Genomic DNA, 14,337 nt, shown 5'->3' on the forward strand with positions numbered 1-14,337 from the left:
ATATAATTCATATTCTTATTTTATTATGCTTGCAAGGCAAGTTAAGGACGGCCCATATGCCCATATGTACATTTGTAAGCCTATAAATATGATTCATATGATTCATTTAGAAGAGACACAATAATTTGTATTAAGAGAGAAATAATAATTTTATACATAGTATCTGTATTTATCTTCAAGACTTGTGAAACTCAGTGAACCTTTGTTTGTTGATCACATGTATTTAATAAACCATAATACACTATATACTTAATATTCTGCTATTTTTACCTTTGGACAGCTGTCCTTGTGGTCCTTTGTACCTATATATACATTGTAATGGTCTTAGTACTATTTTGAGGAATATACACATTTTGGCCCTACAACTTCTGACATGGTATCAGAACCGTAACGGATCCTCCAATGGCCTCAGAAATTAGTACATGCTCTACTCACATGCCTGAACATCCACAACAAAATGAGCCAACACAAAACAATACCCCTTTTTCTTTTCCTTCCTCATAGTTGCCAAACAACTTTCCTTCCGTGAGCCAAACAATAACAATCAAGCTTGATGAAACAAATTACCAGATCTGGAAAATGCAAATGCTCAATATCACCATTGTCAATGGTTTGGAAAGCTTCATTGACGGCAGCTTCGTTTGTCCGCCCTCACACCTACCCGACGACCCATCCAAACCCAACCCCGATTTCGCGTCTTGGCACCGTTATAATCGATTGATCATGAGCTGGATCTATGCTTCTCTTTCCGACGGGATGCTGGGTCAGATTGTAGCCTTCTCCATCGCAGCCGAGATCTGGTCCTCACTCGAACGGATCTACACAGCAACTTCTTTTGCTCACGTTTCAGAGCATCGCACCACACTGTAGAACATCAAGAAAGATGGTCTGACTGCATTTGCTTATTTGCAGAAAATAACCTCTCTCTGCAACATCTTAGCCTCCGCCGGTGATCCCGTTTCTTACCAAGATCACCTCATCTACTTGCTCAATGGTTTGGGTCCAGCTTACAATGCTTTCGTCACGCCGATTCAAGCTCGCTTCCCACAACCGTCCATCGAAGAGGTACATTCTCTCTTGCTAAGTTATGATGCTTGTATTGATCGTCAAACTGCTGCGGCTTCTCTCAGCTCCCTTCAAGCCAACTTCACCAATCTCCATTTACCCAAATCAAACCCGAAATCACCCCATCGGCCACCCTCTTCTTCCTCACCCTATCCCTCAGCTCCTCCAAGCCGTCCAACTCCTCGTCCCTACTATCCGCCTTCCACCCGTCCGCCTAACCCTCATTCCCAACCCCATCGTCCTCCTCCCAGACCCCCAAAATGCCAGATCTATTTCCAAATTGGCCATTACGCTAGCTCCTGTCCTCATCGAACCAATCTGCAGTTTCAACCCCCACCTCCACCTAAGCGTTACAATGCCTATTTTACCCAATATTCCTCCTCTCCCGCTCCTCCGCCTCCTATGGCTCATCCTGGCATTGTGAACGATCCTCACTGGTATCTGGACTCTGGACCATCTCACCATTTCACTCCAGATCTCAACATGCTTGAATCGGCGCAACCACTGTCTGGTGGTGATAAGATTACTCTCGGCAATGGTACAGGTACCCCCATTTCTCATGTTGGTTTTGCGCATTTACCTGCTTCTCCCTTACCTCTTAAACTGACCCATGTTTATCACTCCCCTGCCTTGTCCAAAAATTTACTCAGTGTTTCTAAGCTTTGTCACGACAATAATGCCTATGTCGAGTTTCACCCTTCTTTTTTTTGTGTCAAACACCAGGTCAGTCATCGAATACTTCTCACCGGTCTTCTTGATCAAGGGATTTATCGGGTCTTGTCTCCATCTTCGCAGTCTATCTCCTCTGCTAGTCCAGCTCACCTTCTCCTCACCACAAAATCGTCTCCTTCTCTCTGGCACTCACGTTTGGGTCATCCAGCTTCTGATGTTATTTCTAGTTTTTTTTTCTCTATGTAATTTTTCTTTTCCTAAGTCAACTACCACTACATTTTGTAATTCTTGTCATTTGGCCAAGTCGCATCGACTTCCCTTTCCTGTATCTGTTTCTCGGGCTTCCATGCCTTTTGAATTAATACATTCCGATTTATGGGGTCCTTCCCCTGTTACCTCTATTACTGGTGTGCGTTATTTTGCTTTATTTATTGATGACTATACTCGCTTCACATGGATATATTTACTCCATACTAAGGATGAAATATTTCAAGCATTTCTTACTTTCAAAACCATGGTTCAAACACAATTCTCTGCCAATATTAAACGTGTTCGCACTGATTAGGGTGGCGAATTTCATTCCCTCGCTCCTTATTTTTCTAAATTGGGTATCCTTCATGAGTTATCTTGTCCCCATACCCCGCAACAAAACGGGCGTGTTGAACGCAAAAATTGACATGTTGTCGAAGTTGGCTTAACTCTTCTCACTCATGCCTCCATGCCTCTACATTTTTGGCCTTACACCTTTAGCACTGCCGTTTATCTCATCAACCGTCTTCCTACCCGAGTACTGTCCTCTCAAAGTCCATTCCAAGCTTTATATGACAAGCCTCCCTCTTACACTCACTTTCGGGTCTTTGGTTGTCAATGTTTTCCCTTTCTTCGGCCTTATAATTGCCACAAATTGGAACTTCGTTCTGCCTCCTGCGTTTTTCTTGGGTATAACAGCCAACCCAAAGGCTATCTATGTCTTAATCCTACTTCCGGTCGTCTCTATATTGATCGTCATGTCGTCTTCAATGAAGACCACTTCCCTTTTGCCACTCCCACACCCTCTGTCTCTCCTCCTACTCGCCCATATCATGTTGTACATTGCCTTCCCTTTCCTAGTTCACACCCTTCCTTCCCCAACCCCTCTCCCACACCTCCATCTCCTTCGGCCCCAACTCCTTCACCTACTCGACCTCCTGATTTCTCACCTCAACCAAGTTGTTCCTCATCTTCCCCTGTCTCTCCCGCTTCTGTCTCTTCTTCATCTACCTCTTCTTCACCCCCAACCATTCCACTGCAGGTAATGTTGCAAGGCCCTCGTGAGCCTACTGTTGCTAAGACTAACTTACACCCGATGGTTACCCGTGCCAAGTCTGGCACGCTTAAACCGCGGTTATTTTATGGTGTTATTTCAGGTACCCCTGTTGAGCCATCTAATTTTCGTGAGGCTAGCCATGATCCTAATTGGAACAATGCCATGGACACTGAAATGTATGCTCTTCATTCTCAAGGCACTTGGATCTTAGTTCCTCCCCCTCCGCATTGTAAGATAATTGGTTGTAAGTGGGTCTATCATATCAAGCTCAATCCTGATGGTTCAGTTAGTCGTTACAAGGCTCGTTTGGTTGCCAAAGGATATGATCAAACTCCGAGACTTGACTTTCATGAGACCTTTAGTCCCGTCATCAAACCCACTACCATTTGGCTGGTTCTCTCCATTGCGGTATCTCTTTCTTGGCCTATTCAACAACTGGACATTCAAAATGCTTTTCTACATGGGGACTTGACTGAGACTGTTTACATGCATCAACCCCAAGGTTATATCGATGCCACTGCTCCCACACATGTGTGTAAACTTTCTAAATCCATCTATGGGCTCAAACAATCACCTCGGGCATGGTTTCTCAAACTCAGTACTGCTCTTCTTGCTTGGGATTTCATTGCATCTAAGGCCGATTGTTCTATGTTTCTCTACACATCGGCTACTGCCATGCTTAAAGTTTTGGTCTATGTTGACGACATCATTGTTACGGGCTCTTGTTCATTTACTATTTCTCGTCTCATGGCCTATCTCCACACTCAGTTTGCTGTCAAAGATCTCGGTCCCCTGCATTTTTTTCTTGGCATTCAAGTGTCCCGGTCCTCGTCCAGCCTTCATCTCTCCCAAGCTAAATACATTCGAGATCTTCTCACCAAAACAGGTTTGCTAGATTCGAAACCTGTGGCCACTCCGCTTGCCCTTGGTCCTCTTTCTCTCTATGATGGTACTCCTCTCTCAAACGGTACTGAGTTTCGCAGCCTTGTTGGTGCTCTTCAATATTGTACATTTACTCGACCTGACATTGCATACTCAGTTAACAAGCTTTGTCAATTTATGCACGCTCCCACCGATACTCATCTTCAAGCTGCCAAATGTATTCTTCGCTATCTCAAAGGTACGACTCATCTTGGTCTTCTCTTACACTCCGACCCTCACTTTCATCTTTGATGTTATACGGATGCCGATTGGGCCTCTTGTCCCTACGATCGACGAAGCACGAGTGCGTATTGTATATTCCTTGGTGTGAATTTAATTTCCTGGTCTTCTGCTAAATAGAAAATTGTTTCTCGTTCTAGCACCGAATCTGAGTATCGCGCTCTTGCCAATGGAGCCTCGGAAGTGTCCTGGATCGAATCTCTGCTTTCTGAACTTGGCATCCATCTCTCCGCTGCACCATCTCTGCATTGTGACAACCTCAGCACCTTACATGTTGCTTCGAATCCGGTCCTTCATGCTCGTACCAAGCATGTTGAACTCGACTATCATTTTGTTCGTGAGCGTGTTACTAACGGTTCTCTCTCTCTGGTCTTCACACCATCCACTGAACAACTCGATGACTGCCTCACTAAATCGCTTGTGGCTTCTCGCTTCCAAGAGCTACGCACCAAACTCTCGGTGCTTCTTAGCCCCATGAGTTTGAGGGGGGATAATAAACCATAAAACACTATATACTTAATATTCTGCTATTTTTACCTTTGGACAGCTGTCCTTGTGGTCATTTGTACCTATATATACATTGTAATGGTCTCAGTACTATTTTGAGGAATATACACATTTTGGCCCTACAACTTCTGACAGTATTGGAGTTCTTCTACATTAATAAAACTCTAAGTGGACGTAGATCATTACCAATCTCAGAGGCCGAATCACTATAAAATCTTAGTGTTGTATACATCATTGAATTCAATTCTCTTACTCATATCGTTTTTGTTTTTGTGACTCTTTGTCGTTGACGGCATCTACAAGGTTCAATTTGGAATTTTTATTGTGTTTGGGCTAGTTGTGTTGGGCCTTGAAAACTTTCTGCTCTTATTTATTGTCTTCAATGAAGCTAAAATTTTCCATAAAGGTAAAAAATTGTGGGATAATTAATCAAATAAATAAATAAATAAATATTAATTGATGAATATAGTGTAGTTGAGATAATTAAATAGTCACGTGGGATTTCAGAACTTACTATTTATTACCGGTAAGAAGAACTTACATATTCTAGCTAACTTATACGAAAATGACATTATTCATAATTACAATAAAAAACAAAGGTCGAATCTGTACTCTTTCTGTTCTATAAAATCATAACAAAGCCATTCTTTTCCTTCACTTCACGTACTACACAAAAACCTTAATATTTCTTTCTTCCAAAAACTCAAAACCATGCAGGCCTATGCCTACGCAAGGAGTGTTTCATGGGCCGTACGTGGCCACCAACCAAAACCGCTCCCATTGAACTCACCAAACCACACAGTCAGATTCCGAGTCTCCGCCGTAGCCTCCCCACCGCGGCCGCTAAAGCTCCAGCAGCCGACCATGTCGCCCGACAAAGCAGAGGTGTTCAAGTCACTCGAGAGCTGGGCCATCCAATCCATTCTCCCACTGCTAAAGCCGGTGGACCAATCCTGGCAGCCCCAAGATTTGTTACCGGACCCAACCAAGTCCGACGAAGAATTCTTCGATCAGGTCCGTACAATGCAAGATCGGGCGGCTGAGCTTTCAGATGAGTACTTTGTTGTGCTGGTCGGGGATATGATCACGGAGGAAGCATTGCCTACGTACCAGACCCTGATGAACTCGGTGGACGCTATTAAGGACGACACTGGGGTTAGCTCAAGCCCATGGGCTCAATGGTCCAGGGCCTGGACCGCCGAGGAGAATCGCCACGGTGACTTGCTTCGAACGTATCTGTACTTGTCCGGTCAGGTCGATATGGTCATGGTTGAACGGACCATCCAACACTTAATTGGAGCTGGCATGGTGAGTACTACACTATACTGCAAAATGGATAATATATGTATATAACAACCGAAATAATGACCAATTTTACGATAAAGCTCTGTTCTTTTTCCCTTCAGAAACCAAGTAAAAGTGTGCTTTTGAGTAGTGCTATGATCACTAGTACGTTGGTTTGTTTTTGTTATAAAACTTTTTCCAAATATATGTTTCGCTGTCGTTTTTAGTGTTTGAATGTCGTTTTCTTGGTTTGGATATATGGACGCATATAGGAGGGAGGGTTCAACAACAATCCGTACATGGGTTATGTATACACATCATTTCAAGAGCGAGCGACGTTTGTGTCGCACGGCAACACGGCCCGTTTAGCGAAAAAGAGCGGGGATCCACTCTTGGCGCGCATGTGCGGCACTATTGCTGCCGATGAGAAGCGTCACGAGACTGCATACGTAAAAATAACGGAGAAGCTTTTAGAAGTCGACCCAAACAACGCCATGCTTGCGATCGGGGATATGATGAGGAAGAAGGTCACAATGCCGGCCTTCCTTATGTACGATGGATGCGACCCCATGTTATTCCACCACTTCTCGGCTGTGGCTCAGCGGCTCGGCGTCTATACAGCTGATGACTACGCGGACATCTTGGAGTTCTTAGTCAAACGCTGGAAATTGGAGAAGATGGAAGGGTTGAACGCCGAGGCTCGGCAAGCGCAAGACTATGTTTGTGGCTTGGCGCCGAGGATTAGGAAGCTGCAAGAGCGAGCTGATGAGCGAGCTCGGAAGATGGGGCCTCTTAGTGTCAAATTTAGTTGGATTTTTAACAAGGAGGTTCTTGTGTAGAAGGAATTAAATTAAACGTTATCAGGGTTTAAATAAACGTGAATTGATCATATGCTCTCGCTTAGTATGTCGACCTATGTAGAAGAAAGGTTGTTGTTGGTAGTTATATAATCGTTTCTTCAATTTGTGTGAGTTCTTAATTTGTGAGCTTTTTTTATCGTTTAGTTGTGCAATGGCTGTAAGGGTTTCAATAATATTTTGTCGTAATTTGTTGTGAATTGATTGATTCTTGTATTTATTAATGTTCCAAAAATGGAAACTATAACTTGTACCTCAAAAACAAAAACACAAACTTGCATGTTTTAGAAAGACCAATCCTTACATACGTATCGTTATTTTTTCCCTCTACCTACCACCCATATTTCTTTAAATTTAAACTCCTATGTTATTTTAATATTCTGTAATTCATATTTACGAATAAATACATATGTACTTTAAGAAATAAAAAAATGCAGAAAACTTAAACATTGAAATCCTATATATAATTTTAGTATTTGGGTACATTTGCAATTTTATATGTAGTTACACAAGAACTCCTAAAGTTATTTAGAAAATTTCAAATAATTTAGGATGCCGAAATCAAGATTCAAATAATTTATTGTACGTTTGCTTGTTTTGATATTTATTTTCACATGGAACAAGTTCTTTGAATTCTGATTTCGATATCCTGAGTTTTCCTAAAAAATTATGAAAAGTTCCATTATAACTAAATTATACATCGTCATATAAAATAAAATAGAGTTAAAACTTATACATGTACCAAAAATACTAAAAGTACATATAGGTAGTTATTAAAAACAATTACTACTCAATAATTTTCCTATATATAGACAAGAATCAGGTTCTTTCGCATAACGAGAGTTAACTTAAGTTCCAGCTTTGGTGCATCGTTGAAGTGATTTATGTTATATTATTTAAAATAATATAATATAATTAAGAAGTTACAAAATATTTTGCAACTCAAGTAGAGGAGTTATAAATTGTTAGGTGATACTGTCTAGGCTTCTCTTTAGTTAGTTACTTCTTTCTATTTTGAGTTGTCTTAACTAAACATCGGTTAGTTCCATTTCTTTAGCTGCCAGCTCATACTTTCTTGTTTGTAATAACTCTAGCTTGTCTCAATGATCTATATAATAAGGACTCAACTCAGATCTCAATACGTGATCAAGAGCTTTCTTTCATTGCTCTCTCACTTTCTCATAAACTTTGTCTTACCTTTCACATGGTATCAGGCCTAACCGATCACTTTCTTCTCCATATTTTGTCGAGTTTTTCTCCTACTTTCTCTAATGGCAATCGATACTCCTGTTGATGATACTCGCAATCCTCTAGTTCCATTTGCAGCACCAACATCTTCGACTTACTCTGCTTTAACAACACAACAACAACAATTCATGTGCTTTCTCAAGCCTTGAATCACACCCTGCATGTGAAACTCGATCACACCAATTTTCTTTTGTGGAATGTTCAAATAGAAAATGTGGTGCTTGCTAACGGAATCGAATACCTTCTTGATGGCTTCAATGTCGCTCATTCTCATACCGTGGATGGTGTTGCAGGACTCAATCCAGAATATCTCACATGGCGACGGAAAGATCGATTGATCCTCAGTTGGATCTACTCTTCTCTTTCTCAAGATCTCATGTCCCACATAGTTGGACATTCAACAAGTGTCGCAGCTTGGTCAGTACTTCAAAAAATCTACTCATCTACATCCAATGCTTGAGTTATGCAGAATAGACTCCAGCTTCAGACCATCAAGAAAGGTGGCTCCTCCATGCTCGACTACATCTTGAGTCAAGAATCTATCAGATTAGCTCGCTGCCTCCTCAGAAAAAGTACCAGAAAAAGATCAGGTACTTTATCTTCTTGTTGGTTTAGGATTTGAGTATAACTCTTTTGTCATTTCTATAACATCCAAATCGAAGCCTGTCACATTCGAACATGTTACGAGTCTCTTATTGGCTCATGAATCTCGCTTGGAGAATCAACACACATTTGATGAAGCAGCCACTGTTGTGGCCAATGCAGCATATCATCAATCCAATCAACGCTCCCAGTCATGGCATAAACCTAATCATGGACGAGGTCACAACTCTGGTTCTGCTCAGAATGGTGTATCCACTTCTAACACTCGCGGCCCCTCTCCAAGAAACAACAAATCAGGACCAAGAATTGTGTGCCAACTATGCCTTCGGCCAGGACATGGTGCATTTAAGTGTTATCGGCGTTTTGATCCAAGCTTACATGCACCAACATCAAATCCTCCTACTTCCAACTCCCACATTTGGCTTATTGACTCAGGGGCATCTCACCACCTCACACCAACAAACTCAAATCTTGATCATGTTGATCCTTACACTGGTAATGACTCTGTCACGGTTGCAAATGGTAATTCTCTACCCATAAAATATGTTGGTCAGTCTCATCTTCATGCTTCCGCACATTCTTTTCAACTTAAAAATGTCTATCATGTTCCTAAATTGACAACTAACCTTCTCTCTGTTTCAAAATTTTGCATGGATAATCATGTTTTCATTGAATTCTATGCCAACTCTGACCAAATCAAGGATCTTCATTCGAAGAAGCTTCTTCATCAAGGCTCACTTGATCATGGTTTATACACCCTCCAAGCTGCATCTCAGTTGCAACATTCCACTGTTTCAATTCCCAAACGTGCATAATTTTCCTCTTCTGCTTAAGCTGCCACAACTCATCAATTTCCTGTTCAATTTCAAAACGTATCTGAAAAATCAGCTGCCATTTGGCATGTCAGACTTGGCCATGTCCATTAAGATATTGTCAATGTAGTGTTACAGCGATGTAATAAATCCTTTGCTTATAATAAAACTCAGATTTGCACTTCATGTCAACTTGCTAAGAGTCACAAAATTCCCTTTTCTCTATCATGATCTCATGCTACTAAATCTTTGCAACTAATTCACACTGACATATGGGGACCCTCCCCCATCACTGCCACTGATGGCTCTTATTATTTTCTTCTTTTTCATGATGATTATTCTAGATTTACTTGGCTTTATGCTCTTGAAACAACAGACTAAGCATTGTCCATGTTCAAACAGTTTAAGCTTCTTGTTGAAAACCAATTCACCTCTTATATTAAAGAAATTCAATCGGACAACGGTGGAGAATTCAAATCCTTTATACCTTTTCTTAACTCAAATAGAATCCACCATTGATTCTCTTTTCCCTATACTTCAGCTCAAAATGGTAGAGTTGAAAGGAAACATAAACATGTTGTAGAATCCGGTCTTGCCCTTTTAGCTCATGCATCTTTACCTCTTTCACATTGGCTTTATACATTTTGAGCTGTTGTCTACATTATTAACCTGTTACCCACCAAAGTTCTCCAAGGTCAATCTCCATTCCATGTACTGTATCACAAAACCCCTGACTATTCTCTATTTCGTACCATTGGTTGCCTTTGTTTCCCATGTTTATGCCCATATAATAAACATAAGTTGCATTATCGTTCGTCCCCTTGCATATTCATCGGCTATAGTACCTCTCACAAAGGGTACTTCCCTTCCACTAAACGGATGTACATCACTAGACATGTTGTCTTTGATGAACAATCCTTCCCCATCTTCAACTCAGTAGTCAACACCCCCCTGTATCTTTTGTGCACTCGACTACTTCTGCTCTTCTACCTATTCTTCCCTTTGTTCCTTCACCAAATATCAATCTTCATCCCTCTACTTCACCTCCTCCTTTTGTTCCCCCTCCCTCTGTTCAACATGATTTTACTAACATTACTTTGCAGGAACCTTCTCATCTTATTGTGCAGGCACCATTATCCAACACATCTCCACCCATTGAGCAGCCTCCTGTTATCATTGAGTAGCCTTCAGTTAGCACCAGTGTTCACCCCATGATTACTCGTGCAAAAAGTGGGATCTCAAAGCCAAAAGCCTACACGACCAAGCACCATTCAGATCTCAACATGCTTTCGAGGACTTTCAAACATGCCTTAACTATTCCTCACTGGGAAATGCCATGAAGATGGGACTTACAACTCTCAAAACCAATGCCACATGGAAGCTTGTTCCTTTTTCACCCAACATCAATCTCATTGACTGCAAGTGGTTGTTTAAGTTGAAATACAAACCATATGGGACGATATATCTGCACAAAGCTAGGCTACTTTCTCGTGGCTTCACTCAAACAGCAGGTGTTGACTACTTTGACACATTTTCCCCTATTGTCATTCCAACAACCATTCAAGTGGTCCTTACTTTAGCTTTGTGCAAAGGCTGGCCATTAAGACAAGTTGATGTTCACAACGCCTTTCTCAATGGAGACCTCTTCGAAATAGTTTACATGTCCCAACTACCAGGGTTTATTGATTAGCATTGTCCAATGGATGTTTGCAAATTGACGAAAGCCATCTATGGTCTTAAACAAGCTCCAAGAGCTTGGTTTACAAAACTCAGTTCTACTCTAACTCAGTGGATTTTCTTCTACTCAAAAGCTGATCCTTCTCTCTTTGTTCTCCATCACTCTCACTTTGCTTTGTTCATTTTGGTGTATGTAGACGACATTATCTTCACAGGCAGTGACACTAATAAACTTGAGCATTTCATCTCCAAATTGCATCAGCAATTTTCCATACGCGACCTTGTTCAACTACACTATTTTCTTGGCATTGAGGTTACAAAATCTCCTGGTCAACTACATTTGTGCCAGCAGAAATGTCACATACATTCTTTATAGTACATACATGTTTGAGTCTAAGATACCTTCTACACCACATGTGGTTGGCAAGCCTTTATCCAGAAATGATGGAGTTTTGCTTGAAGATGCCACTAAATATAGACAGGTGGTAGGATCTCTACAATATGTCACCTTAACTCGCCCAGACATAGCCTTTGTTATGAATAGAGCCTGCAGTTTATGTAATCACCAATGTCAGCTCATTGTCTAGCCGTCAAATGCATTCTTCAATACCTTAGGGGCACCATTTCTTATGGCATCACTCTCACATTTACTCCCAATCTCCATCTTGCTACCTTCACTGATGTTGATTGGGCATCCATTCCTGATGATTGCAGAAGTACTGGAGGGTACTGCGTCTTTTTAGGTGACAACATTGTATCTTGGTCATCTGCCAAACAAAAGGTTGTCTCCTGAAGCAGCATAGAATCTGAGAGCCCTTGCCAATGCTTCAACTGAATTGTCCTAGTTCAAAAATTTGTTCACTGATCTGCAATTACCAATTGCTGCCACCCCGATCTTATGGTGTGACAACATCTCTGCCACTCAGCTAGCTTTCAATCCTATTTTTCATGCACGAACAAAGCATATTGAAATAGACTTCCACTTCATTCATGACATGGTGCTTAGGAAGAAATCCCAGTCCACCATGTGCCATCCGAGTATCAAATTGCATATATTTTGAATAAGCATGTTCTAGTGGCTATATTTACAACATTGTTGTAGTGTCCCAAATTTGCTAATTAGGCTTAGGGCCTTTATTAGCATGCTGGGAGGGCAATAATTGATTTAATTATGTTAATATGTTAATTTAATGATTATGTGATTAGAAATGCATGTTTAGGTGAATTAAATATGCATGTGGGCCCCATCTGGTTATTAGGGGCATATTTGTAATTTTAGCTCGTTGAGGGCATAAATGTGTGTAAAGTGATTGATACCACGAGTGAGTTGTGATATACTTGTGATGCATGATCCGAGACTCTCCTAGGGAGCAGTTTAGTTCAATAGTATACTCGGCGCGGGAGGAGCCTAGGGGTATTTTGGGAATATATTATGTGTTCAGGAATTACCAGGTAACAAGTAGTAATTTAGAAGTTATATGATTATGTCTGGATTGAATGGGGATTGTTGACGCGGTTCTTCGCCAACAGGTAATTAAGAAAATAAGAGAAAGAGATTAGTGCTTAATGATGAACCGAAATAGATGAATGATCTTTTAATGGACTGGTGACACAATTACGTTTTTAGGTGGTTCAAAGGTTAAAATACTTCTACTCCACCAGCCAATATTATTGCTATATTTCTGGTATTCTTTACAGGGTATTTCATTACACAATAGAATCCAACCCTTTTCAACTCCCAGGGTCTCCATATTTATAGGAGAGGGCACCGGGGAGTTGGTAAGAGGGGTCATCCCGCGACCCTCTTACCCATCATGTCACTCCTGTGACATTCATGATTAATTCCTAAAACCTGACAAATGAAGTGTGGTCTAATCAACAGGTAAGGGGGATATTGGGCCGCACGGCCCAACCCAGTCGTGGGTGCCTGAATACGCACGTTCATGCTGTGTGTTCGAGAATTCAGGGATATATCAGACACGTGATGTCTGATATATGCACGTTTACATTGTGTGGTTGACTTTATAAAAGGTCATAGCTTCCAACTCCAGCTCGTATCTCGAGCTAGATGCCTTCTCGACCTGCGGCCTTCATAGTCCTGACTTGGCCCTTAAGTAATCTTGGCGAACCGTTGGCTATCTCGAGCTAAAGAGGTAGGACTTGACGACAGCAGATCCGGTCATGGGGTATCCACGTGGCTAATATAATTAGGCCATATCTCAGCTTGCTAATAGCCCGTAAGAAAATCAGGGCGTACATTTGCCCCCCAAGCCCTTGCTCGTGGTACACGACGTCGTGTAAGGCCAGAGTGGGGGATTTTAGGCTTCTCCATGGACTCTCCATATTCCACCTTTTACACAGGCGCCGAATACGTGGAACATCGTGGTTGGTGACGGTACGTCTTCCTAGAACCGCATTAAATGGCCTAGTCCATACCTAGCCGTCATTTCGCCTTTGGAGTGGAGAGCCTCGGATCCCACATCAGGGCAATCCAACGGCCCTCCTCACGTGGCCTTTCATGTATATAAAAGGGGTGGCCACCTTACGCATGGGCCACCCGTTTATTTGAAAATTTTCTAAATTTCCCTTCTTCTTCTCTCTTCTCATCCTAAAAAAAACACCCTCTTTTTCTCCCAGTTACCGTTCCCAGCATTCCAGAAGATCAGGCGCAAGGGTTCCTTTGAGGTTTTGGAACCATTCACTCCGTCGAGGCCCCAACCCAGACGACCCCTTCATCCCTCCCACAGCAAACTACTTCGTAAGTTTTCTGACTGTGCACGCTTTAAATTTTCTTTTCACTGTAGCTTAGGTAAATAGTTCCTGTAGCTGCATGCAAGGTTTTGTTGGTTTTTTGTGGGTATGAAGGGAGAAAGCTTTTAGGTTAGGGTATCACTTGTAGAAGAAAACCATTTAGGAGCATGGCTTATAGAGTGCATTTTCTGGGGAAACCTTCTGGGTAGATTTTTGGGTATGCTTGTTCAAAATATCCAACATTTTGGGTGCAAAACTGGGTAGCTTAGGGGACACGCTTCACAGGTAGTTTTGCACCTCTTGCCTACTGAAACTTTCCTTCCAAGGAAAACTTTTATCTTGACCCTCCTGACACACAAATTCTGAGTAATCGGGGATCTGTTGGGAGCACAGG

At 41.7% G+C, this 14,337-nt stretch overlaps 1 protein-coding gene across 1 annotated transcript; it reads left to right on the forward strand.

Annotated features, from left to right (window-relative positions):
* The first annotated feature begins 5,361 nt into the window (after positions 1 to 5,361).
* Positions 5,362 to 7,072, forward strand: LOC133805059 (stearoyl-[acyl-carrier-protein] 9-desaturase 6, chloroplastic-like). The gene is made up of 2 exons (XM_062243162.1): positions 5,362 to 6,019; positions 6,268 to 7,072. Exons 1-2 carry the CDS (start codon positions 5,423 to 5,425, stop codon positions 6,832 to 6,834), a joined length of 1,164 nt encoding a protein of 387 aa, XP_062099146.1. The 5' UTR covers positions 5,362 to 5,422; the 3' UTR covers positions 6,835 to 7,072.
* Positions 7,073 to 14,337: the final 7,265 nt, after the last annotated feature.

The sequence above is a fragment of the Humulus lupulus genome, chromosome X, assembly GCF_963169125.1.
Source record: "Humulus lupulus chromosome X, drHumLupu1.1, whole genome shotgun sequence".
Lineage (NCBI taxonomy): Eukaryota > Viridiplantae > Streptophyta > Magnoliopsida > Rosales > Cannabaceae > Humulus > Humulus lupulus.

Excerpts from the sequence above, each read along its gene's own strand:
- LOC133805059 (XM_062243162.1), top strand. The coding sequence starts at position 5,423 with ATGCAGGCCTATGCCTACGCAAGGAGTGTTTCATGGGCCGTACGTGGC. Across the intron at positions 6,020-6,267 it reads ACTTAATTGGAGCTGGCATG|GAGGGAGGGTTCAACAACAA; the intron begins GTGAGTACTACA and ends GGACGCATATAG.